This window comes from Carettochelys insculpta, chromosome 1 (assembly GCF_033958435.1).
Source record: "Carettochelys insculpta isolate YL-2023 chromosome 1, ASM3395843v1, whole genome shotgun sequence".
Taxonomy (NCBI): Eukaryota; Metazoa; Chordata; order Testudines; family Carettochelyidae; genus Carettochelys; species Carettochelys insculpta.
Window position 1 is genome coordinate 305,544,994 of NC_134137.1, and position 26,733 is coordinate 305,571,726.

The 26,733-nt window shown below is 42.1% G+C and overlaps 1 protein-coding gene across 5 annotated transcripts in view; it reads right to left on the minus strand.

Annotated features, from left to right (window-relative positions):
• NAV3 (neuron navigator 3) overlaps positions 1 to 26,733 on the minus strand; it is a 407,330-nt gene that overhangs the window by 15,509 nt on the left and 365,088 nt on the right. For 3 of the 5 annotated variants that reach the window (XM_075012496.1, XM_075012483.1, XM_075012466.1), the window contains 11 exons: positions 23,872 to 23,955; positions 17,532 to 17,643; positions 15,972 to 16,093; positions 15,389 to 15,409; positions 14,055 to 14,227; positions 9,576 to 9,729; positions 7,196 to 7,370; positions 3,864 to 3,961; positions 2,014 to 2,109; positions 1,570 to 1,738; positions 569 to 804 (listed from right to left, as the gene is read on the minus strand). In XM_075012496.1, coding sequence (XP_074868597.1) covers positions 569 to 804; positions 1,570 to 1,738; positions 2,014 to 2,109; positions 3,864 to 3,961; positions 7,196 to 7,370; positions 9,576 to 9,729; positions 14,055 to 14,227; positions 15,389 to 15,409; positions 15,972 to 16,093; positions 17,532 to 17,643; positions 23,872 to 23,955 — 1,440 coding nt within the window. The remainder of the gene's footprint in view (positions 1 to 568; positions 805 to 1,569; positions 1,739 to 2,013; positions 2,110 to 3,863; positions 3,962 to 7,195; positions 7,371 to 9,575; positions 9,730 to 14,054; positions 14,228 to 15,388; positions 15,410 to 15,971; positions 16,094 to 17,531; positions 17,644 to 23,871; positions 23,956 to 26,733) is intronic. The other 2 variants (XM_075012492.1, XM_075012474.1) reach the window with 1 other exon arrangement.

Below are 26,733 nucleotides of genomic sequence, written 5' to 3' on the forward strand. Positions count from 1 at the left end.
ACTTCGAAGTAGCGTGCACGTGTAGACGCAGCTTATTTAAAACAATGAGAAGTCCTGTGGCACATTATAGACTTACAGATTTTTTTTTTTGGAGCATAAGATTTCATGGGCAAAAATCCACTTTGTCGGATGATGGTCTTTGCCCATGAAGGCTTATGCTCCAAAAAATCTGTTAGTCTATAAGGGGCCACAGGACTTCTCATTGTTGTGGATACAGACTAACACGTCTACCCCTCTGATATCTAACATTGTACTCTAAATGTCTTCAAAAAGAGAAGATAGTGGTACTCAATGGACTATGAGCTCAGAGGCATTTTATTCTGTCTTTTTTGGCTTGTAAAGTAGAAGTCCCACTGGTACTCCCAAATTCAACTCTTGCATGCAAATCTCTTGATGTACCACTAACATTACAGAAAGCTGTAGCTGCATGTTTCACTCTGATTAACAGTTCAAGCTCTATAGTGAAACACAAGAATCGAGGAATACAGCCGGGTGTAAATTATCAGGACTAATTCTTGGTCATCACTACAAATCAGGCAACAAATCTGTCATTTTAACTGTAACTTACCTTGCTTGATTTGTGATCTACATTAAAAGTGGCAACTGCATCCTCGGTTTTTTTCCTGCCTGATTTAGTTATTATGTATTCAGCTAATCTGTTGGCTAAATATGTCTTTCCAGTGCCACTTGGTCCTGACAGGATGATTCTGTGATGCTCCATCAGTAAATTAAAGTACCGTTGGGTAATTGGCTTAGGAATTAGTGTATCAAACACAAAACTATCCAAACTGTTTTCTTCGACTCCTGGGAATAAAAGAAAAAAATAATTTGCCTCAATTCTAGGTGATATCTAACATAAGAATAAATTCTGCATGGAGTCTGCCGACATACATGTTTCACTGAGAGCAGGTAAATGCTGCTCCATAGTACCATCCCTGCTCCAGGGTTCGAATACCATTGGAATTGCACAGATACTTCCGAAGGGGCAAAAAGATAAAACAGCAGCAAAGGCACCACCACCACAGGTAATTGTGTGGAAGCAACAAAATCAAAATAAACACAAAGAGAAGGCTTGGTGGGGCAGAGATGTTGTTTCAAGTATTAAAGACATTTAAGACAGAAAGGTCAAAGTGACCGCAATGAAGATCATCAGCAGAAAGATATCAGATCAAATGATGCAAAGTCCTTCTGAAGGCCTCCAGCACAGAAAAACTCCATAGCTCTCTGAAATATTTCAAGTCCCTATTGTTCAGCAGGGTGGCTTAAAAACATTTCTGAATGGAAATTCCTTGAATTTTATCCCTGATCCCCATTAATTTGTCCTTTCCAGTGACTTCAAAATCAGAGAGAAAAGAGAAACATTTTTACTGTTATTTAATATTTATACTTCTACTGCCCCAACATGCCTGCATATGCTAAGTACATGCCAATGCACACAAAGAGCTTACATGAACAAATGCCTTCTTGTGTTGGAGAGGTGAGAACCGGCTAGGTTTAAATCATAAATGCAGGGGATAGGAGGGATATAGCAAAGAGCAAATATCAGTATAAACATAGTTGTGGTTTTACCTTTCAGATTCACAGTGATGATGTTATTCTCTCCAACCAGATATCCACAAGGCAGTAGTTCAGGCACTTCCAGGCTATGGGATCGGATAATATCTCCCACACAGTAGCTAGCAATACAGTCAGAGCTTAAACCCAGACTAGTAGTTGGATCCACTCGGAAGATGTATTCCTAAAATTATACATACATACAAGCTCTAAAATATGTGAGACAAATTATTAAAACATATGCTTTAGTACACGGTGGAGTCACACTTTAAAAAGAATCAAATCTAAGCATTACAGGCCAGCTGATGCAAACTTAAAAAAAACCAATAACATTAAGAATAAAGATTAATAATAAGTTACATGAGAAAATGAATTTGTCAAAACTAAGGAAATAGGGAGAGTTTATGAGAGACAAAGAAGGTGGAAATAACTGATCACGCCAACTTTTAAATGCCCCACCTTAAAGAGACGTCTAATTACGCCATCTAAAACATCCCATTTGGTTTTCCCACTGACACCAATGGATCCTATCAAATATGCCTGTGTCTTTTGATCCTAAAAAGAAAAATAAAGAAAGAGAATTTACAAACTTGACTAAAATTGGAGGGAATCGGCTTGCTACACACAGTCACTTATCTCTAGGAAAGAACACTATAACCTAACTAGCACATAAAAATAGGTATAAGTAATGTTAAGGCAGACTCTTCAATCTTACTTAAGGCTATTGTCTGCATATCACTTTATGACAGTATTATGCATATGAAAATAAAGTACATTATATAGATCACAATGTACTATGGTTTCTCATGTATTTAAAGGTTACGTGCATGAGCTAAACACCAATGATTGGCCTTTGCTTCATAAGGTAGTACACAAACCTGCCTTACTGTAGCTCAGGATCTGGACCAAGCAGTATAAAAATATTGACTCCCAACAGAGCAAGCTTCTATATCCTCACACTGAGTTACTTAACTTCAAAGTAGTCATAGTGATTATTTTAATTAAGAAATCTGTGGTTGAAACTATCTTAGAAATGTTGACTTCATGCTAATATTTTTTCATTTAGTTGTCTCTCACAATCTGTGCAAACTGACGTAAACTTGCGGTGGCATCTGAGCGATAAAAATAATGACACTGTGTACAAATAAAGGTTACACTTGAGTTAAAAGATTTTTGGAACATAAAACAAGAAATCATGAGAATATGAGTCAAAATGATTAACTCAGGCATCCTAAGTTTGTCCAAGTGAGACGCACACTTACAGCTTGCCAGGATCCCAAGGACTACCAAGCACCAGTTTTAACTGAAGCCCATCCAAAGGGATTACAGGTCCCAATAGGCAATACTACTGAAAGGCTTCGGCTACACTAGCCCAAATCTTTGAAATGGCCATGCAAAGGGCCATCTCAAAGATTACTAATGAGGCGCTAAAATGCATATTCAGCACCTCATTAGTATGCTGCCAGCCTTGGCTCTTCAAAATTGCTGCTTTTCGCTGCTGCGCGGCTCATCCAGACAGGGTTCCTTTTTGAAAGGACCCTGGGAACTTCAAAATCCCCTTATTACTATCTGCTGGCCATTTTCATGGCCATTTCAAAGATTTGGGCTAGTGTAGACATGGCCAAACTGAGTTGGATTAGCAGTCTGTCTGAGAAAACATAAAAAACATCAAGACGCCGTAATGCAGAAGACTGTATTTGACCATGCCTGGATTAGGTAAAAATATAGGAAAAGAGAATAAAATAAAAAGGGTGTGTGGCCACTTCCCTGGTGGCTAGGTAGATCACAAAGCAGGCAGGCAGAAATAATGGGAGGCACTGCTCCGTGCCCACGGTGCTCCTGGCCCAAGAGCCCTAACCACTCCGTAGCTAGTCCTTAAGTTTGGGCCTCAATAGCCCACATTCCTCCCAGTTGGGCGTCTCTCAGTGGGTTTCCCCCTTTCCCAGAGGGGTATGGTGGGTACCTACTTGCTCCCATGCCTGCTGAGCAGATAGGCTGTGATTCTTTTCGCAAGACCACTGAACCGCTTCCTGCCTCCCTTCTAGTCAGCTTCAGACTGAGCCAAGGTTCCTTCCCTTTCTCCTCTGTCCAGTCCTGGTATTGGTTGCAGGTAAAGCAAGGAATGGCTAGCTGGGCCCAGAGGCTTTCTTTAAGATCTGGGATGCTGGGCCCTATTTCCTTTACTCCCTCATTGGGTGTATGTTGAATGTTAACATTTAGTCCCTCACTGAACATAGTGCAAACAGCTCAGCTATCGTGGTGGTATTTACTATACCTATGATTCTAGGACTGCAGGAAAATGAACGTACCTTGGATCGGCCATAGCCTTTACTTATGGTGACTATAATTTTAACACTGTGGCCTTCTTTGTGAAGGGCTCCGTCTGTGACATCGTCCAGTAAAATATCTACAATACAAGATGCAAACACATTTGTAGAATGTGGTTTGTATGAGAAGGGATTGTTTGTTTTACTTCTCATTTTAAGGTTTGTTTTAAAGTCTGTTAGTATGAAAGACTGCTGTCAGAACAATCTGCAGTATGATCTTTTTTAAACGCTACTTACTTCTCCTCCATTGCTTTTAGAAATTAAAAAGTAGTGAAGTGTCAGCTGGTGAAAGTAAATGTTCCTAATAACTTTTGGTTATGTATATCCCGAGCTGAGGAGCTATTCATTCCAGTAGCTAAAATATATTTTTTGTTGATTTCCTTTTTGGACTATATTCAAAACTACCACAGAGACAAGCTAGTTTGAACGAGTAGTAACAGAGAGGTAACCATTAGTCTGTATCCTAATAAAACAAAACAGCAGTCATGTAACACTGTAAAGACAAACAAAATAATTTATTAGGCGATGAGCTTTAGCGGAGCAGATCCACTTCTTCAGATCTGGAGATAGTTCTGTCTCACAAAAGCTCATCGCCTAATAAATTATTTTGTTAGTCTTTACAGTGCTACATGACTTGTTTTTTGTGTTGTTAGTTTAAACCACAGATTGGCTGTGGCTACACTAGCCCCTCCTTTTGGAGGGGCTATGGTAATATGCCACTTTGGGACATGCTAATGAGGTGCTGCCATGAATATGCAGCCCCTCATTAGCATAATGGCTGCTGCGTATACTTTGAAACTGTTGGTTTCGAAACGCAGCTGCCCGTGTATGTGGGGGGGGCCCTTTGAAATGGAAGACCCCCTGGGGGCCACACTTCTACACGTTGTTTTGGAGTCCGGAAGAGTGTCTGCTGGACTCCTAATCATGTGACCTTATGCTAATGAGTCATGAGGAATTTGCATCCACACCTCATAGCATATTTCAGGCTATTAATTAACATGCCACTTTCAGAGAAAGTGGCATGTGTAGAAATGGCCCTAGTGTGCAAGCTGATTTTAAAAACTGAGAAGACAGAAGACATGGAGGAGATGATGATCCCATTCAAATATGCGTCCATTCTATTGTAAACACTGTACATATCATTTTGCTATGGCAGCAGACAGCTTGCAAGTGTGGGAAGTTTCCACCACCAAATCTTATAGGGCTTTATGGCTATTAATCAAAGGCTCTAGAGATGTGGGCCAGTTAAGCCTTCTTAGGGGCTGCAACAAGGAAGCTAATGAAGTCCTAAATGGAGTATGCTCCATTGGTGAGGCAAGGTAGGATGGGGAAAAAATGGAGATTATGAATTCTTCTGACAGTTAGTGAGAAGCCTCTAAGAGTGGAAGCTTTCATGCTATATAGGGAATGGGCGGTTTGGGTTCCTTGTACAAATAGTACAGCCTCAGTACCGAACAGGACTCTTATTGAAGGAGCTAGTGAAGAAGGCACTATGGACCATAGTCAATCCCAACACGCAATACTAGCTATGTTATTTGCATAGCTGGAATCAAAGTATCAGGATTGACTTTCTTGTATGGTGTAGATCGGTGCTCTTCAGGCTGATGTCAATGTTCCTCACTCTGTGCGTTTGCAGTACAAGAAATGCTTCATGCCACGTCCAGGGACAACCCAGACTCATCAATTCAGTGAATTACTCCAGGCAATAAAATGGTTGGCATGTAAAGAAAAACACACTGATTTTCATATAAAATATAAAATTAAACAAGAGGAGAGACCCAAAGATCCATGTAATCAATGGCTGGCAAAATATTAGGACTGACTGCCAACCGAAATTATTGTCAGGCAGTTTGGCAAATCCCCAGCTGTACTGTTGCCCAGGTTCTTGCTAAAATTATTAGCCACAGTATTATCCTTTCGACAGATGTGCATTACTGATTGTTTCTCTATTTGTCCTATGCTCATCACTCTAATGGTTGAGACAGTACTCTTGTTTCTTGGCTACTCTATGTCATGAGTGCAGAAGGATTAGAATAGGGAGACTGGAATTATCTATTCTCAGATACTATTGTATTGTATGAAGACTGAATGCTCAGAATGTAGATCAAAATCCTGGTTGCTTTGCCACCTGTGAATTCCCAAAGAAGTCAATAAGAGGATATACTGAGCAGAGCAGGATCTGGCCCTATTGTATACGGGAAATGGGTTGGTCAGGACCCAACTGTATATGGAAAGAAAAAGGTCATCCCAATTTAGACTACATGGCAGTACTCCACAACAGATTACTAGACTAACTCTAATCACTGTTCATTTTCCCTCTGCTTGCTGACATGGTGCATTTTTACAGGATCTACAGGAAAGGAACAATACAATACCTTTAGACAAAGGGGAAAGTTTCAGTAACTACTCTCCCATGGGACCCACAAGCAGCATAAGAATGGCCATGAGTCAGACCAAATATCCATCTAGCCCAGTATTCTGTCTTCTGACAGTGGCTGATGCCAGGCGCCCCAGAGGGAATAAACAGAACAGGTAATCATCAAGTGATTCATCCCCTGTTCCCCAATCCCAGCTTTTGACAAACATTCATCATGCAATCCTCTAGCTCTTTAATGAACCCCTTACAAGTCTTGGTCTTCACAACATCCTCTGGCAAGGTGTTCCACTCATTGACTGTGTGTTTAGTACTTCTTTTTGTTTGTTTTAAACCTGCTACCCACTGATTTCATTTGATGACCTCTAGCACTTGCGTTATAGGAAGGAATAGATAATTTTACACACTTTTTTCTACACCAGTCATTATTTTATAGATGTCTGTCATAACCCCATCTTAGCTGTGCCCAAAACCATTCTGTTGCCCTTTTCTGAACTTTTTCCAATGCCAATGTTTCTGAGGTAAGGCGACCCTATCTTCACACAGTATTCAGGATGTGGCCATACCCACTGATCTATGTGCAAAGACACATATTTCAGCAGTTTTTTTTTATACCTATTCTACAATTGTCACTTTCATATCATATATTAACTTGTAGCACACATAGTGTAAGAGAAATCTTCCCAAGAGCTACGAACATACTGTGTGCAGGCTAAATAACTTGTTATTTGTCTCGGACGTCTAAAGCCTAGTATTCAAGAGATCACCAAAATGATTTGTGATGTCCATATGCAATCATGCATTAGCATATGCATATCTAAACTGTATATGTACAAATGAACACATGTTCAGAAGGCACATTTGAAATATGGACCTTTGAAAAGATTCAAATGAAAGAAAATACATTGGTAATAATCATGTAGGGATATGTAGTATTCACCTGATGTAACAGAATCTGTGATATTCAGGTTGTTCAGAGAAAGCCCTAATGATTGCCGTGATGAAGAGGAGGATGTGCTGCTTGAAGATTCAGAAGATGGTCGAGCTGGCTTCCCAGTGTTTCCAGTCTCTGCCTTCAGGCGATCATTTTCAGCTTTCAGTATCTCAATTTCATTCTAAAACAAGAGAAATCAAGATAGAAATATGGGAGATTTTTGTCTCTGAAAACCATTGTGCACAGGGTGGTTGTTCAGGCAGTTTGCTGCTCACCAGCAAGAGCAAACTGATTTAGCAGCTCTGTAGCAGCATGTAGCAATAAATTGACAGCACAATACAATTAGTGGAAAAGCTAAAATGTACCTTTCACTCTTGTATAAATATCACTGACGTTCAACACAATGTCCTTGTGTTTACTACAGCTCTGAAACTTGGAGTTTTCAGAAAGTTGTTTTTCTTTGTCAAATATCTTATGTAACAGTTACTTCATTTAAGTGGTTACAGAAAATCCTGCTAGAGTCACAGAAGACTACCATTGTTGCTAGAAGTACACTGAATCAATGACATCACCAAGGAGACATAAAATGAAGACCAAACAATACAAATGAGATAATTTAACTGTTTCATAACCCTTGCTGACATCAGACACCACTTTTGATCCTCCAGACATAGTATTGTGCATTTAAGAGACAATAAAACCCTTTTGATGAAAACATATACTGACAGATGCATCAGAACAGTCAGGATTTTTTTGTTAGCTAAATCCTCTGTGGTGCCAAGAGATTATTGAGTTTACAGTAATCAAATGAAAACTTAGCCTGAGCATAGCCTGGTACCAGCTAAATCTAGCTTTTAGACGTTTCATGAAACACAGTACAAAGTAACTGCTTATTCCTGGAGATTGAATTACACATCAAATTTAATTTCATATTCACGACCACTGTGCTACGTGTCTGAAACTTTCAGAAAGGCTCTTCAATCACTTTTTGAGAGTAAAAACATAATGGATAACAGCCCCCCAGTCCCAAGTGAAAGAAACCGAACAACAAACACTGCTGGGAAGGTAAGTGAAGGGGTCAAACATAAAAATGTCAACAGACACCTGGGTTCAAATAACACGTAAAGGCATCTGGTTTCACATGAGGAAGGGGACTCCAGTGAGATGAATAATGTGATCTCAGACCCTTCCCCATTACGTATGAAGTAACTAACTACACCAATTTGGCCAACACTCTCTGCCCAGCTGAGCCACCTTAGAACTGATGGGCAATGAGAAACTTCTTGAGAAGGTTTTATGGATCTTTGAGTATGGACAGTGTAGAGCTCTACACCTTATTTTCCCCTCCCAATCCCAGATGCATAATGTGGGCTGGAGAACCCAGAAAGCTTTCCCTGTAAAGAATGCTCAAGGAAGGGGAAAAACAGCAACAATAGTGATCACCAGGAGCTTCAGGGGACCGGAGTTTGGCCTAGTACTGTCTGAATACAATGGAGTCATGTGACTGTACAAATGCTTCTGTCCACACGAGGAGCACACCAGGGCTGGAGCCCTCCTCAGACTTCCCCTGTTAGTTCAGGTTCTAGATTCTATGAGCTGGCTTGTGTGCCTGGGAGACTGAATGGTCAGATGATGGTGTAGGAGTAGGAAGCTACACCAACATAGATAGGGCCTAAATCAGTAGGAGGCTCAGTGGTGAAAACTGCAACAGCTGCTAGGAGTTCGAGAAATTGTTCCTGTAATGGTGGGAGCAGCCCGCATGGCTCCCAAGCCCCAGGACTCCCCTCTCAAGAACAGAATTGGAAAAAGACTTAGGGAAAGGATTTTGTCTTCCTGTGTACCTATGCACACTTTAGTTGATAGTGTAATATCAACATTGTTTTACAGGTTGACCCTCCCTTGTCTGGCACTCTCGGGACCTGACTGTTGCTGAACCAGAGAATTTGTCAGACTGCAGGAGGTCAATATCGTCTAGCAGCATTACCAAACACTTCTACTGCTTGCCGGGCTCTTAGAAGATATTTAGGGGTAAATTACAGGTAAATAAGAGCACAGAACACTGGCAACTGGTATGAACAAACTTTATGAGACCACAGGAAACTCGGCCACACCCTTGTTAAATGGACGACCCACTAACTAAAATCATGCCAGACCATGGATGTTGCTGGACTAGACAGTGCCAGACTAGAGAGATGCAACTTGTAGTATTACTGTTATAAAATCATGAGTTATCAAGCCTGTTCCAAGGAAGATCCATCAAAATCTCATGTTCCTGTGTACCAACATTTCTTTAAGTTACTGAAATAAAATAATGGGAAGACATTAAAAGCCAAACAAGCATGCTTTATGTGAGCACTAGCCTCATTACTAATGCCACTGCACTGACCTGCATGCGGTTCATGGCTTCACGAATCTGGTCAAGATGGTGTGCTGAGCTGAGGGCCTCAAGACGAATGTCTGTTAACTTGAGCTCTTTTTCCCTCAGCTCACTCTTTAGCTGTAGAATAATTTCAGCTTCTGCCTCTGTGCACTCACATATCCTAAAGAGGACAAGGAAAATTGGCCAGAGATTAAAGGAGGCTTCTGTCTGACAAGCAGTGTCATTATTACATATCAAAGAACAGAAGTGGTTGCTTCTGGTAAAACCTAGGAATGGAGAGGGAAATTTATGAAAGCAACACAAAAAAGTTCAAAGTACTAAATCATAATAAAAACATCCAGGTGAAATTATCATTTCTCCTTTTTTATCTTTCTAGTTTACGTAGTTTCCTGTGGTGGAAAAATATGTCAAAAACTGAGGTTATACAAAAAACACATTTTTTAAGTGCTTGATTTTTCAAATATGGAATGGCCATATCTTCCGATGGCTTGAACATTATTTCACAGCTCTGTCACTTTTTCTGTGCAAAGACTATGATTTCTTTAGGTAGCAGTGATCAAAATGGAGTTATGGTGTTCAAACTAAAATATTGGTATGTAGCATTTATTTGGTACCAACCAGTGTGCTTTCTGAAATGCAATACACAAAAAATACAAGCCCAGCCCTTACCACCTAAAAGACAATCCCTTCAGTGGTTAAGACATTTACCTATAGTCACCCCATGATAATATATGGTTTCTCAAACACTGAGGCATTTTACTTATACAAACGATAGGGTAAATATGTCTTGCAGAATGGAGCATTTCACCTGACACTGTCTAGATCAGTGTTTCTTAAACTTTTTGACGCCGTGGAACACCAAACAAGCATATGTTCTTAATGTGGAGCACCAATGAAATTTTTTTTCAAAAAATAATTGTTGTCATACCAAAACAAGCAAACAAACAGCAACATATACAACAAAAATGAAGTAATTTAATAAGGAATCATAGCAATGAAGAAGTAACATTATACCTGGTTTTAATAACAGAAAATATATACCATCAGTGTACGATATCAAAAAAATGTCCAGTGCTCATAGCACACCTGTAAGTTGTTTACGGAACAGCAGGGATCTGCAGAACATATTTTAAGAAACACTGGTCTAGTGAAGCTATCTGATTCTTATACTACAGTGGCGCAATTTGCTTCATCTGTTATGCAGAACAACATGTCCCAGAACCCACTGTAAATCGTAATTAAATTCTTTCTGCAATACAGACCTGTTGGAACATGGAACAAGAAGTTTCTGAAACACTTCAGCAGCAGTCAATGTTCACAGTCAACTTGCTCTGGTGTTATTTTGCTTTTATTACTTTTACTGATAGTTAATGTTTGCAAAATAGTTTTAAGATGAAAATAATAATAATCAGTATTATTATTGCTACAAATATGCAAACATGACACAGAGGGCAGTTTTTAAATGCCAGAATGCATGCAAATGCATTTTGGGAAAGAAAATGACACACTCTTCCATTTAGCACTTGTATATGCAATTCCATGCCTCACATTCCTTTTTACCGGGATCTATGCTTGTATATCACATGACCATTTTGCCTTTTCTTTGGTGCCCAGATTAGAGATGACCTGCATATACATACATTAGACAGACAGAAGCAAGTGGAAGAAAGAAAATACAGTGATTTAGAACATCAAACTCAGGTCAGAAAAGTTAAAAAGAAACCTCTGCAAAGGAAAGCTGATGTAGTTCGTGACATATTAAAATAATAAATAACAAGCTAAAGAATGAAAAATGTCAGATTTAGCCTGACTATAATATCATGTCCCATTACTTTAATATGAGAAAAAGAGATAAAAACTCATATTATAATGCACAAGGCCACCCTCCTTCACTCAAGCACTGTAGCAACCATCACAACTGAACTGATAAGAGGTGCTGTTTGGCCAGAAGGACAACTTCATTTCAAATAGGATGGAAAAATTGTTGATCTCTTGAAATTTAAGGCCTGACAGATGTTGGTCAACCATCTACAGGTGGGTGGACTGGCAGAATGTTTCAGTAAGACTTTGAAAGAGATGCTTGGAAAACGTGTGATCTTGGATCACCATCACTGAGATCAGTTATTCACATACCTCTTTCTGCCATGCAGGATGGATCCCTGACCTCCTCAATGCGATGTGGGATGAGCAAAGTCCCCCAAAAAGCCAATTTGGTACAGTGTGCAGTCCACCTCATGGAGAATTTGGAAACACTGAGGGTTTTTACTAACCAAAATCTGCTGAAATCCCAAATGATTCACAAACAGGCCTTCAACCAAAAAATCAGGATGTAAGAATTTGGTTTTAGAGATAGGGTATTATTGTTGCAAATGACCTCAGATTAAAAGCAATGACCAAGTAGCACAATCCACGTAAGGTGGAGAGAAGGGTGTAAGGGACAAGTAGTTGGCTGCAGTTGGGCTGACATCTGCCCACCAGGTACAGAAGTCACCAGGCCAGAGTTAGAGGCATCTATGTAAGGCTAGATTCTGTAAACAAGAGTCAGGTCCAAGTCAAGCTACAGCGAGAGACTGAAGATCAGAGGCAATAGCAGATTAGGATCATGAGGCAGGAGTCAGGTTCAAAATCAGACTGGAGTCAGAAACTAGAGACCAGAAGATAAGGCAAAGTGCAGCATAATAAAATGTATGGGTCTATGTAGCTCCCCAGACACCTTCCTTGGGCAGTCCCTGGGGTTATGTAAAGATACTTGTCCAATCCACTGAGTGTAAGTGCATGCCTGCTGCGTGCAAAGGAACTGAACATTCAATGACTCTTCTACAACTTTAAAGAAAACAGTAAGACTTTAGGGAGACAATGGACGGTATGAGGTGACCCAGGAGACAAACTTAAGACAGTCCTGGATGTTGCTGGTGTTCTTAAGAGGGCTGGAACCTCGTAGAGAGGGATGGGTCACACACCCCTACCAACTAGTTTTATTACAAAAGGCATGGAAATCCTCACTTCCATGGGGACAAAAGGCGCAGATGGACTAAGGGTTTGTAGCTCCACCAGTTATGATGGCAGGGAATTAATCCACCTTAAGGAGAGATAAGACTGACTGGTGACCTGACCAGTGGGTCTAGTAAACACCCCATGAAAATGAAAACCAAAATAGGGTGTGGTTGTGCCCCAGGAGCTATACTGGAGGTCAGATGAACAGGGGCCTATCACCCTGACTGGCAGTGCCATTAGTGATTATCTTCCATGACAGGGCAGTTCAGTTTAGCACAGAAAAGAATAAAGTGATCAAAAGCTAAGAGTTGAAGCTGGGCATATTCACAGTGGCAATAAGGTGTAAAATTTTAACAGGAAGAGTAATTAACCATAGGCGCAATTTACAATGTATTGCAGTGGATACCCTCTCACTACCAAGATGGATGCTGTTCAAAAACATCTGTCCTAAGAACCATTTTGGGAGAGTTCTGTGGTCTGTCTTGTGCAGGAGATTAGAGTAGATGGTCACCATGGTCTCTACTGGCCTTAGACTCTATTAATTGTTCCACATGGTACATTCAATGATGTTAAGTGTGAAAGGAGGAAAGCAGATGGGATGGTAGCTAAAGAGAAATGAATTCAAAGGTGTTCTTGAAGGATCCTTGATCATGCTATTTTCTTTGTGGAAAAAGGGCCAGAATAAAGAGTAAGGTCTAGGAAGAGATTCTAAGAGCCAGAGCCAGGTAGTACAATGCAGAGATCACGTGCAAGTGAGGTTGATATCAATAACAAAGGGAAAGAATAAAATGGAGCTGGTGAGGAAAGGCTATAGAAGTGGGGATGAGGGAAGGGAGGGAGTGAAGCTTCTCTTCTACAAGTCAGCTAGTTTGTATAAAGAGGAGGGTGCAGCAGAAGTGGAGGGTTTCAGGAGGGCATCAAAGTTACTAAGTGGTGGGTGTTGAGGACATAGGATTCAGAGTGGAGTAGCTAAGTTTGAGAATATCACAGAACTTGCAGTGCAGAGAACAAATTTGTAGTGTAGGATGTCCAGCCACTCACAGCCTGTTCTCACAAGGAGATATGGGAAAGAGTCAGGGAAGTGGTACATGACGGTAACATTGAGAGGGAGAGTGTTGTCTGATGAAGTATTGTTCAAAGGATAAGGTGGAGCACAAAGCTGAAAGAAAGACTGAGAAAAGCCCAAAGCCATCAACAAACAGACATCCAGGGACAACTTATCACAAGGAATATGAGAAGAGGAGGAGGGGCTGTGATAAGACAGCATTGTTGCAGAAGCAGTGGTTAAATGGGTGATACAAGTTTTTTGTCAGAACCAGGAGATGATGGATGGAGAAAGAGAGAGAGAGAGAGAGAGAGAGAGAGAGAGAGAGGTGTAAAGGTTGTGGATATTGGTGATTGTTTCTGAGGTAGAACTGGCCAAGCTTACAGGGGTCTTTTTCACAATCCAGCTATTTGATAATAGCAGCTAATATAGAATTAGTGACTTACGCAGATGCTGACTGTGATGGTTTCATTGCCGATGTCCCACAGTCCCCTGAGTTGTGGGACAATTTGGGTGATGATGGAAGAGATGAATCGGTGAGTTCTTCTATGTCAGAATGTGAGGAAGGAGGCTTGGTGGACTTTTTCTTTCCAAAGGCCTGTTTGAATGAGCTTCTTAGCTGAAGAAAAGAGAGAGAGAAAAATTACTCCCCTTGCCTCTCTGGATTTGTGCAGCTTATGTTTTGGGGAGTTAGTCTGCAGATGCCATCCTAGCCACTGCCTTGAGGTCAGTAAAGAGAAGCAGGGTATTAACAAATGCAACACAGTATCTCTAAAGTTATGATACAGTGTTTTACTTTATTAATTCAGCACAGCGCAAATTGAATGCTATGGAAAAAGCGCAGGATCAAGTGGAATGGCTAAGGGGGTGTTCATTTAAAACCATGGACCTCCCATGGAATTCCATTTTCATGGCATTCCCTTCAAGGAGACTGGTTTTAAATAACCACTTTGTAACTAGAACACAGGCAGATATTACTGATAACAAATGCTTAAAGTACAAGACAGATCCAATTAATGTGGTTTGTGAATTTATTTTTCTATTAAGTTTTTGAATTGTAGAGCTATTCAGATATGAGATTTGCTTCAGTTAGGATCACAAGCAAGAGAATTTAAGCTGTGATACAAGGTATGTCCTTTAATTTTCTGCTAAAAAGAAAATTAGCTGAAAGATATGCATTTCATTGCAATGTTGTTTAAAGTAGCAAGTTCTTTATATATACAAGCACTGCTTTTTCTTGCTAGAAGCACTTATACATTACTGAAAAGGGACAGAATAGCCAAAGAGCCATTTATTTCTGGAGCCAATAGGACAACAGGATTTTCTGCATGAATTTTCACATTGTAGTTAGCCCATTCAGATTAATCTATTCAGAAGAGTAACTGATATTAGGGAAAAATGTACTTTTCCTCAGATAATCGCTCTGGTTGAAATTATATAAAACTTGATGACAAACTGATCCCTCTACAAGACAGTAAGGAATTAAGCACTTCACCTGAATGGTATATTTGGAGAATGGGGAGTGTGACCAGTGACCAAAGAAATATTATTTAAGTTCTTTCCAGCTCATGATTTTTAACAAGAAAGAAATGGATTTTGGCTACACTCCCCCTTTCTATATTTAAACTTTAAGATTAAAATGAATAGAGACAAACCGAGAGGACATAAAGGATAATCTGTTTTTAGAAGGTACAAAAGCCTACTGCCAAAATGAATAGCAATCATGCCAAGATAGGGTTCTTTATAAATGCATGCCAAATTTTCCATGGTTTATATTCACCTCACTTCCTCTAGAGTTCACCTTGCAGAAACATGAAAAAGTGGGGAATTACAAATCAAGGGAATGAAGGCTGATGAGTATTTTAAAATATTACCTGCATAAACATTTTTAAATAACAAAAACATCTTTTTCTTATTATGAATAGAAAATATTTCAGCACAACTTTATACTGTGTTGTATCTTTGCGATGATCAGTTAAAAAGTTTTGCTCCTCCAAACGTTGTATCTTTTTCACTGTTTGAACTATTAACAGATTTCAGCTCATTGGTCTGTAACATTTTTGAGTCAATTTTACTAAAGAAAATTAAAACAGTGCTATCAAAGCCCAGTTATTTCCTTTATCATAGCAGCTATTTTAATGTCATATATCTGTTATGAATTGGTTCTGGCTGATGTAAATCATTTCCTGCTAGTAAGCAACATTTTTGGCTTGCCAGCAACAGCGCAGTCTGACTAGATATGACGGCTCCATATCTCTATGGCCCCACAAGATTATTATAGATAAAATGGACCATTATTCAGTTCAGGAATGAGGAAGCCTCATGATATCTAGGCAGTGAGTTTAAACTTGCTCAGTGCATACCCAGTTTTTCTTTTTCTTTTTCTTGGAGTCAACATCATTACTGTTGCCCAGGCTCGAATGGCTTGTGGCACTGTTGATGCTGGCAACACTTTCTGAAGAATGTTGTCGTCTTATACGCAAATCTGAAGATATAAAGGAAGAAAGAAGGATAAATTACTCATAAGCCATCAGCCTACGGGATATGGAATCTACTTTCAATATTATAACCACATCTATATTTATGCAGCTCCTTCTTTGTCTTAGGGAGCCCAAAATACAAATTATGCATGTAAACTGGCATTGATGTTTTTTTCTAGCTCCAATTCAACACAGTATTTCAGCAAGTGAGTAAACCCACTGAAGTTAATGGGCTAATTGAATGCATAAAGCCAGGTAGAAGCTTAAGCATCTTGGTGGATTGGGTGTCTATCACTGAGGCACCAATCCCGGACTGCAGTCCATGAAACTGGATTAGCAGATCCTTGCCCATGGTTAAGCAGAACTTTGCTCAGGACTGGGGCCTAAGTCTGTAACAGTTTGGTTGCTTGACATTTTTTCAAAGCACTGACTTACTACTGACAGAGCTGATGTTTGAAGGGTCTGGGCCATGCCTGACTCTTGGCTGAACTAAATTTTGAAGAAAGATGTTATTCACTCAGACTCCACCCTGAGAATCAACAACAGGTAGTTTATTGAAAATAAAATAAAATAAAATAAAATAATAAAAGACCTGGGCAGTGAAGTATACTGGAATTGGATAATAGGTCCGTGAAACTTTTAGTTTTATTTTTTATGTCTGTAACAGCAATACCATTATCACCAAAAAAGATATTCCTTTTACACATCTCAAAACACTGGGAGGAAATACTTTTTAAAGGAATTATTCAGAAATGCTACTTCATAGAATTAAACTACATTGTACTGAAAACATTTAATAAAAGAGTCTTGCTCATAAATAATGCTAATTAAAAAAACAATCAATGACATTTAGAAAAAAGTCACATTAGCTATCATTCTGTCTTCTCTAGCTATTCTTTCTGTGGCTGCTGCTTAACAATGTGAATGATAACGCGCACCTTTGCAATATATGGTTTGGCATTTGCTGTCTGTATAAATTACAACAAAAAGAGGAGGCATCAGCTGGGAGCCACTGGATTGAGCTAGCATCTTCTGCCCACCCTCTGATGTGCTGCTCAGTTCAATACTAACATCATAGCTGTGACAACTGTGACAACATTTAGATCTGCAATGTAGAGTGGATTTCTAACTTTTGGTTGTGATTTGCTATACTCTTTCTGACATTTGACTACTGCCTTGGATGTGTTTTATATCCACACATATACTGCAAGGGTAACATTTCCACACTGAGGAATTGATTCCTGACCATTTGACTTCTGAGAAGTCAGGGCTCCAGGTATTAGGCGGCACATAAGTGACACATGCAAGTTTTCCAGCTGTGGGAATACCACCCATATGACAAACATTGACTTCAGAATTCTTTTATCCTTGCCACAAACACTATCCCCAAACTATCAGAAAACCAACAAGTTACTACTTATTTTAACAGCGACAAAAGCATACCTTTGTGGGCATGATCAGGGCCATTCAATGCTCCCTGAATAGCGGCTTGTGCAGCAGAATTTTGGGCTTTCAGCATTTCAATGGTTTCTCTGAGTTCAATAAGTTCAGATTCCTGTGGGAAAAAAGGAGAGTTTCAAAATATATGACAAAGAGAAATGTTTTCCTATGACATAAACAAAACGTCAGTGATCAAACTGAAGTCAGCAGGGTTTCACAAGGGTAAAATGAAGGCCCGGATAACGAGATAGTTTCTCTCAAAATATTACATTCAATTAACATACACTCTCATTTGCATTTATGTGACTTCAAATGCTGTGTAATGAAGCTGTTTTAAAAGTTTAAAATTGATACTGGATTTTTTTTCTAAATGATACTTTCTAGGAAATATTGTGAGGAAGAGCTATGGTATGTGCTACACAAAAGGTCAGCTAATGTGGTCCCTTCTGGCCTTAGAATCTATGCATCTTATGGAAAAAACACCTCTAAAGAGAGATCTTAAAAATTCTCTCCTCTGCACATTCATCAGAATATTCAAAAGCATTATACAGCCAGAAGTGTACTAAATGTTCTCTTCCACACTCCTGAACTTGATACATGATTTTTAATGGATGAATTCCATCCCCAATTTGTATATCAAACCCTAAACAGTACATCAAATGTTAAGCTCAAAAACCGGCGCAACAATAGCTGTGCAATTGATAGAGAGACCTTGTTCCACAGCCATGCAATAAATTCAACACTGGAATGCACAGTCAATTTTAATTAAAACTAGTTTTATTACTGCTGTATTAAAAATCAATCCTCCTAACTCTCATTTTATATAATGAGGACTAGAACTACTAAGGGAATTTAACCTCAGTTGTAGAAGAGAATGGGCAAAACATGCTCTCAAATCTCCGAGAAAAAGATTTTATTTATAAGCTGCTTTGTTTCAATGTTACCCTTTAATCTCTTCTGGAAAGGGGTCCTGCTGAGGGAAACTAGATTTTACAAAAGATTTTTCATTCATTTCATACATAGACTGTTTGAGATCATTTTGTTTAACATATTTAAAAAAATCACAAAAATACTTTCCATCATGAGATAGTTAAGGGCCAGTTTTGCCACCTTTAGTCACAGAGAGTAGTTCCTAAATCTGCATGTGGTCCCATTCGATCAAAAGAGAGCCAGACAATGAACCACTATTCACATTGATGTCAGTGGAGCTACTTGTGAGAATAATTGTTTACCAGCATGCGAAGCATTCAGTTTGGCCCAATGGGAACCCTTGCTGAGTAAAGCTGCATCTACCTGACAGTGCTCTTTCGAAAGGTTAAAATCTGAATGATAACAATTGAAGTGTAGCCTTTCGAAAGAGCGTGGCCACACACAAAAAGCAGAACGAACGCTCCCTCTGCTCTTTCAAAAGAGCGCTCTGTTCTTTCGAAAGGGAGCAGCCACACAGGCCCTGGCACTCCTTTGAAAGAACAGAGCAAGGCACCGTGCGGATGGGGTCACATGGCAGACAAGCCTTTCCAGGGGCTACAGCCAGCTGTTTCCTTAAAGGGCCCCTCCCCAACACCCTCATCCTGCACACACTGAGGCCTGCTGAGTTGCCACAAGCCAAGCAGAGCACATGCCAGAACTAGATGGCCAGTGGACAGCCCAGGGGAGCCCCAAGCAGCTGCTCCTGGTATTGGATGCTTTTATTCTGGACACTGCCAGCCAGGCTGTGCCCCCCACATGCTTGGGTGGCTGAGCTGCCCCCCAGGACTGTGGAGCTCTGCCACTGGCTCACCCCTGCACTCAAGACATCAGGAGACTGCAATGAGACATGCCCTCTCCCTCGAAAAGAGGGCTGCCATAGCCATCTGGAAGGTGGCCACCCAGCACAGATTCTACTCTGTGGGGCACCAGTCCAGAGGTGGGCAAGGCCACCACTGGGGCTGTCTTCATGGAGGTAAGGCATGCTCAGACACACGCCCACTATGGGAAGGGGCAGGGGATTCCAAGGCAAGGAGGTCTCTCGATGGCAGGGGGCCAGGAGTGGGCAGGGGAGGACAGGGGCCAGGACATCCCCACAATGCCCTCACAAGAGTGCACATCCTCCATCCCGTGCAGGCCACTACCATGCTGCTGCTCCACTGGGTTATCATGTGGGGGATCTGGATGCAACTATGGCAGGATCTGCTGCATTTGACTTCCCCAACTGCTTCAGTGCCAGGGATGGGGTGCACATCCCCATCTGCACCTGGGCTCACAGCGCCAGCCACTACATCAACAGAAGGGGCTTCCACTCGGCAGTCCTCCAGGCCTTGGTGGATCCCAAAGGGTGGTTCACAGACATCTATGTGGGCTGGCAGGCCAGACACACGACACATGTGTGTTCAAGAATTTGGGCCTCTGGTGCTGGACCTTCATCCCCCAGTGAGAGCTCCTAGTTGGATATCACCATGCCACTCTGCGTGGTGGTGGATGCTGCCCACACCCTTCAGCTATGGCTAACGCAGCCATATACTGGCTTCCATGACCCCATCCAGGAGCTTTACCACACTCAGCTGAACGAGGCCTGCACCGTGGTGGATTGAGCCTTTGAGGTTGGGGTGCAGAATATCTAGCAGGGAGTGGGAAGCTTCTGTGTCCTCCACAACATTGTGGGGGGCAAGAGGGACTCCTTCATGTAGGGGTGGGTGGCCAAGTCTGGCCCCAGGTAAATATAAATATAATTGTAGATAAACATCTCCTAGAACTGGAAGGGACCTCAGGAGGTCATCTAGTCCAATTCCCTACCCTCTTGGTAGGACCAAGCACCATCCCTAATATCTATTTGCCCCAACCCCTAAATGGCACCCTCAAGGACTGGGCTCACAACCTTGGCTTTAGCAGGCCAATGCTCAAACCACAGAGATATTCCTCCCTCTTAGGATCAGCTGCCTGCAGTCCCCAGTCCCCAGGCCCACTGGGATGGGGTCCACTTCAGGGAAGACCTCTGTGAGAGCGTCACTCATGTGCCCCACTGACCCACAGCGACCCGTCACCATCCCCCTCACCCAGACACCCCTCACCACCCCCACCACCAACACACCCATATACCAACCCCCACCATCCCTCCATGAAGAGCACAGGAGACGGGGATCTTTGGAAAACAAAACATTTAGTATATGCTATAACAAAGCACTGTTTTCTGATGCACAAAATGTGTACTATGAGGAGCAAACTATGTACATTGGGGGGCTGGGAGGGACCTGAACCTGGAGGGAGGATGGAGGATCACTGAAGGGCAGGGGTGGAATGCTACAAGCCCCATTGGCCCAGGGATCCCCTCCATCCCCTGGTTCGGGGTCTCTGGTGGGGCTGAAATAGGGTGGGCTGCATGGGCAGGTAAGGCCATGGGAGGACTTTGGCTGGGTTGGCTGGAGGGGGATGCTCCAGGGGGCTTATCAGGAGGAGTGGCAGGGAGTCAAGAAAGTGGCCACCTTCACCACGTGCTCCTGGAGGATACCAGTTATGCCCTCCAGGTTGTCAAAGTGTCTGTCCCAGGCCACTCTCCACCAGGCCATGTCAGCCTCCTCCAGCCAAAGGTGCTGTTCAGCCAGCTTGGCCTGCTGGCGGCTGACATTGTCATCCTCCAATCACCCCCGGGGTCTCCAGCTGTGGGCCCTTCATGGTGCTGCTGTGGAGGGTGCCTGGGTCCTCTCTGCCTCCTCTGGGGGGCTGTCTGGGATGATGGAGGTCACAGGACTCTTCCGGCCCTGGGATGGTGCAACTGTATGGAGGGATGGACAGTGCATCAGTCACTCATCACAGCCCTGAGGGCTGTGCCCCTCAGGGCACCATTCCCCATCCGAAGAGACGGTGGCCATGGGGTATTGCGAGCATGGAGTGGTCCCCTGCCCATGTGGGGTAGTCCCTGGGTGTGGTCCAGCCCTGCCCATCGAGAGACCACACATGTGGGTCATGGCACCATCCATGGGGGCAGGTGCTGAGTATTTCTGGCAGCTGTCATGGCATGCCGGGGGCCATCGCTGGCAGGCATGTGTCCAGGCTGGGACCACTGGGCAAGTGAGTGGCCCGCTGGCAGCTGTGCTGTCCCTGTCCTGCAAACCAGAGTGTGTGCTCCACTGGGTACTTACCAGATGTTCCCTTGCTGAGGTCTGGCGATGCCCGGCTTCCAGTCACCCATCTGGACAATGAGGAGGGCAACAGATTCTCGATGACATGGAGGGAGGATGGGAGGATCACTGAAGGGCAGGGGTGGAATGGTCCTTGTTGCTGTACCACTTTGTGGAGGGGTACAGCTCCTGGCCCTGGCTCACTGATCCTGGCTCCTCCTGAGCCTCTGCCTCTGGCTGCTCTGCCAAGGTGTCAAGGGCAACAACTGGTAGGGAGCTGTCCTGGGGTTCGAGGATGGCCCAGAGTTTCTTGTAGTAGAGGCAGGTTGCAGGATCTGCCCCTGAACAGTCAACCTCATACCGGGCCCTGGTGTAGCCCTGCTGGAGCTCCTTAACCTTGCTCCAGACTTGGTCCAGAGTCTTCTCAAGGTGTCCTGGGATGGAGAGGCCATGGGCCAGGTGGCCAAAGGCCATGGCTTTGCACCAATTTACCCCCTTTCCTGGAGCACCTCCTCCTCCTTCCACGGTGCCAGGAAGAGCCCCCCCACTTTTTATTTTCAGGCCCTGGCTCCTGTGAGGGCTCTGAGGGTGAACTGGCTGCTTGCCATATGGGGTGTCTGGCCTGCAGTGAGGGCTGGGAGGGTGGGCTGTGCCTGGCTCGTGGCCTGTCTGCAGCCAGCATGTTTTCAGCTTCCTCCTATGGGGTCTCTGGGTCTGTACAGCTTTAACAGTGGCTTGTCACTGAGATCATAAAGCCACGCTGCTGTGGGCCAGGGTATCTCTGCGCTCCAGCTGGCTGGTGCCATGGAGGACTCCTCTTTCGAAAGAGTGGGCCATGGAGCGTCTACATTTGTCTTCTTTCAGAAGAGTCTTTCAAAAGGGGACGCTCTTCCTAATTAGGGACTGGGGTAGGAATTTCGAATTCTGCACAACGCTCCTTCAATTGCCTTTTGGAAGAATGCACTTTGTGTGCAGACCCTCCTCGCATTCTTTCTAAAGAGAGCCAGAAATTTCAAATGTGTTTGAATTTGTAGATCCAGCTTAGGAGTCTTCTCAACGTATGTAAGGAAAGCAGATTCTGTTCCTGGGAGCTCCAGTTTGCAAGGTGAAAATCCCCTACCACCAATCCAGCAACGTATTTGTGTACAAGGTTTACTTTGAGACTGTGAATAGTCCATAGTAGTTAGGGGAATTATTCAAATACTCATAAATTAAGGAAATACACTGATGGATGGGGTCTTGGTACTCAGCATCTGGCAGAATCAGGCCCTAAAGCAGCAGATCCTATAACTGCTAGCATGCTTCGGGTTACATATACCAGGTATTAGGTTTGGATGTTTCTTCCCCTCTAAACAGCAAAATCAAACCCAAGGTTTATGGTTACACTACAGCCATCTGTGGACAGAAGTCACTGTCAGAAACTTCCGTCGTCAGAGTGTGGCCACATACAAAAGACATCTGGAAGAGTGCTTGGTTCTGCCAACAGCGTGGCCGGACTGCTCAGACACTCTCTCGACAAAACAGGACCTCAGAAGTACAGCAGACAGGGTTGCCCGTTGTTCTGGATACTCTGTCTGTTGAGAGAAGGTCCCCCAGAGCATCCATACGGGTTATTTGTTGACAGAATCTGTTGACAGCAGAGTTATGCCTCATGGTTGAGAGGCAGAATGCTGCTATCAAAAGTGCTGAGTTTTGTCAACAAACATGAACAAAACTCATTTCGTGTGTGGACGTTCCACCAGTGTTTCTGAAAAACCAGGGTTTTGTTGGCAAAAAAAAAAAAAAAATAGCCAAGCTGTCTGTTAGACAACAGTGTGGTTGCATTTCATAAACCCTTCCATCAGGATCTTTTTTTTTTCTTTTTAAAGTCCTTTCTTTTGCCAAATTTTTAGTTTTCTGACAATGCTGGTGGACTGGAGTGAAATGCTCTGATTGTCTATGGTGAGACTTTGTTGAAGAATCTCTCCATATGGATTGCACCAAGAGTCTCAAATGTTTTAATTAAGATCTGTAAATGAAAGATTTTATCTTCAAACCATATTGTGACACAGTTAGGGTAAATCTAATGTGGCACAATTTAATTTTTATAGAACTTTATGGTGATTTGATTGCAATGGCCAGGAAAGAAAGATGTTTCTGTCCTATTTTCTTAGCTGTGCCTTCTGATTTATTAAAAAAAAAAAAGCACAAACGCTAAAATAATTTGCTGACTACATTCCACATTGAAACATTTGCTTTTGTAAACATACCTTTTGTTCGGCTGTCATTGTTAGGCTCTGCAATCGCCCAGTCATATTTCCTAAGCTCTTTTCAAAAGCTGCTACTAAGTGAGCCTGTGAAAGAAATTAAACATTTGAAATGTCACTAGGAACTTAAATGGACTGAGGAAAGATTCCATGGTATATAAGGTATCATTCATGTGTTCTGTCTGGCAAAACGAAATCAGTACTCTCTTGCACTGCGTACCTCCTATTTCACTTCCCTTTTTTCTTCCACCCCACTCAAACTGCCACAGCATTTTTCACTTTTCCAGGCTTGGTTTCATGTTCTCCAACTCATTAGTTGCGACCTTCAAGATATTTAAATGTCATTTGTGTTTCTTGTCACTCTGGAGAACTCTTCCCCCAACATTATTATTTCCTATTGCTGAAAATAACAATGGGAGGACTCGAGCACTCAAATTTAAGGAAAAACTGTAAGCTATCAGGCTCCCAGATACAAAGGCCTAGAGAGTGCCTGGAACCAGGCTACAAAATGTGTTTAAGTCAATGGTTCCCAGCCTTTTTCACTAGCGAGGACCTCCACATACAACCCAAACTGTTTGTGGACCCCGATTTACCCCCACAAACCATTCCTGGATCCCCATCAAACTCAATTCTATCCACTATGTATACTTCATTAAATGAAAAAAGAAACCACAACAAAGATTTTTGGACAGTAGTTAATAACTTATTGGAAGATATTTAATTTAAAAATAATAATTGATTGTAACTTTGAAATGTATTTAAAACTTATTTTCTGTGCTAACTTTTATTTATCTTGTTTTTTTCTTCACGGACACCCTGCAATACCTTCATCAGTCTCCCAGTGGTCCATGGATCACAGGTTGGGAACCTTTGGTTTAAATAATATTTTATAAGGTCATCATAAAAGTATTTGTCTGTCTCTAATACAGCAACAGTCTTCTGAAAGTCTCACACATTTGCAGAGAGCCACAATATGATCTTATCCTACTGTTCATTAGAGTGTTGAGTCTATATTCTATTCATCCATTGTTTTGATACGAAGGCACTGGTTTCTTCGAAATTAGATGCCTACATTTTGCAATGGTGCAGCAAACAGAAATTAAAATTCAGCAATGATTTGTTTTCAATCGTTTCATTCAATTTTTTTTAAAAATATCCAATATGGATTACATTAAAGTAGTATTAGGCTGAACACACTATTTATTAAGTATTTATATGTTTAGATGAAGAGTCAATTCTCATGGTATCTGAAATGTTACAACTATTAAACCACTAAAGAATTGCAGAAAAAATGTCGGTGATATTAGAGACTTTTTTATGATTACACGAGTCACTTAGAAAGAGAAAGAGTGTGTTCATGTATACAGTTTCAGAAAATATTAAAATGGAGGGGTTTCTCTCTAAGGCTGGGTCTACATGGTGCTCCGCCCAGTGCCGCTGACAGCAGAGCTGTGCAAAATGAGCTTCTCAGGATTGCAAATGGCGTGGCTGCAATTTACATGGGACCCATGAAGAGTATCTACTTTTAAACAGTATAAAATTTGTGAAAAGGAAGGTATTCCTAAATCAAATAGGTAGGTGGAGAATTGATAATACAATACACGCTAGAATTATGGAAAATCCTGTCATAAAACTAACTAGCAAAAGTGAAAGGACTTGTTTATTGCACTGCTCCATTTCAAAAGTAACCTCAGGCAAAGTTTTCAAAGGCATCTGTACTGTATTTCCAGAACAAGCACATACAAAGGAGGAGCCTTTATATGCAAAGAGGTTAACCGTGCTTGCTCAAGCATCCATTTATGTGCCACATTAACTCTTTGGTACATACAAATATATGTGCTGTGCAAAGCTTTTGCAGATGCATTTTCTAATTCTTTTGCAAGCAATTATTAATGTTATTCAAATGTTCTTGGTTGTTCCCAAAATCTTTTAGCTAGTGTTCAAGAACACAGAAATAGGTAATAGCACCCCAGAAAATTGGACCATCTAAGATTAATGCAGATGAATGGTGTGGGAAGAGGATACAATGGGCCAGCAGAATTGCTGGGCCCTTGGCAGTGTTGCCCATAAGCTGAGTGCTTGGATGGCCACTCAGGAGAGACTCAGGTGCCACCCAGCTGATTAGCAGAGGGCCCACGGCCACTCACAGTGGGCAGCATGTGTTTCTATTGTGGTGCACATGCCTTGGTGAACATAACAAAATTTATTCTCACATGGACGGAAGAAATTAGAGAGAACACTGGTCCCAGGAAAAGCTGGGGGAAAGGCCGTGTGTGTGCTCCTGGAAGGGGCAAGACTGCCAGGGAAGTGGGAGGGCTGGTGCAGCCAGCCCTCAGCACTGTACAAACAATGCTACGCCCCTCACCAGCCAGACCCTAGCACCATCTGGATCATGCCAACCCAGGGTTCAGCAACAACCTAAAATGTCCAGGGCACTGTACATCTCCCCTGCTGTTCAGCTCCAGACCCATTGGAATTGCCAGGCGCCAGGGCCGTTTTCCCCTTTGGCTCCTCGTCCCTCCATCAGCAGGCTTTTGTGAGGGCATTATGCTGGGAGCTGTAAGGAACCTTCACATCCCCTTACTCTGAACATGATTTCTCATAGATGGAAGCTTATTATGCACATGAGGCTGGCTGATTCCTATGCATCACTTCAGAACTGTTTTATTGACAAGTGCAAATAGTTTTGTAAACCCTTTAGAGTGCTGTAAAGATTCCTCAACATCATACAAAGGCTTGTGTCATGAGAGCAGACATAAAGAGGGTCAAAAATTTAATTATTTATGGTATTAGAAGTCAAAAAATCTGATTTCAGCATATGCTCAAGGATATATATTCTATATCACAAGTCAGGATTAAGACTGT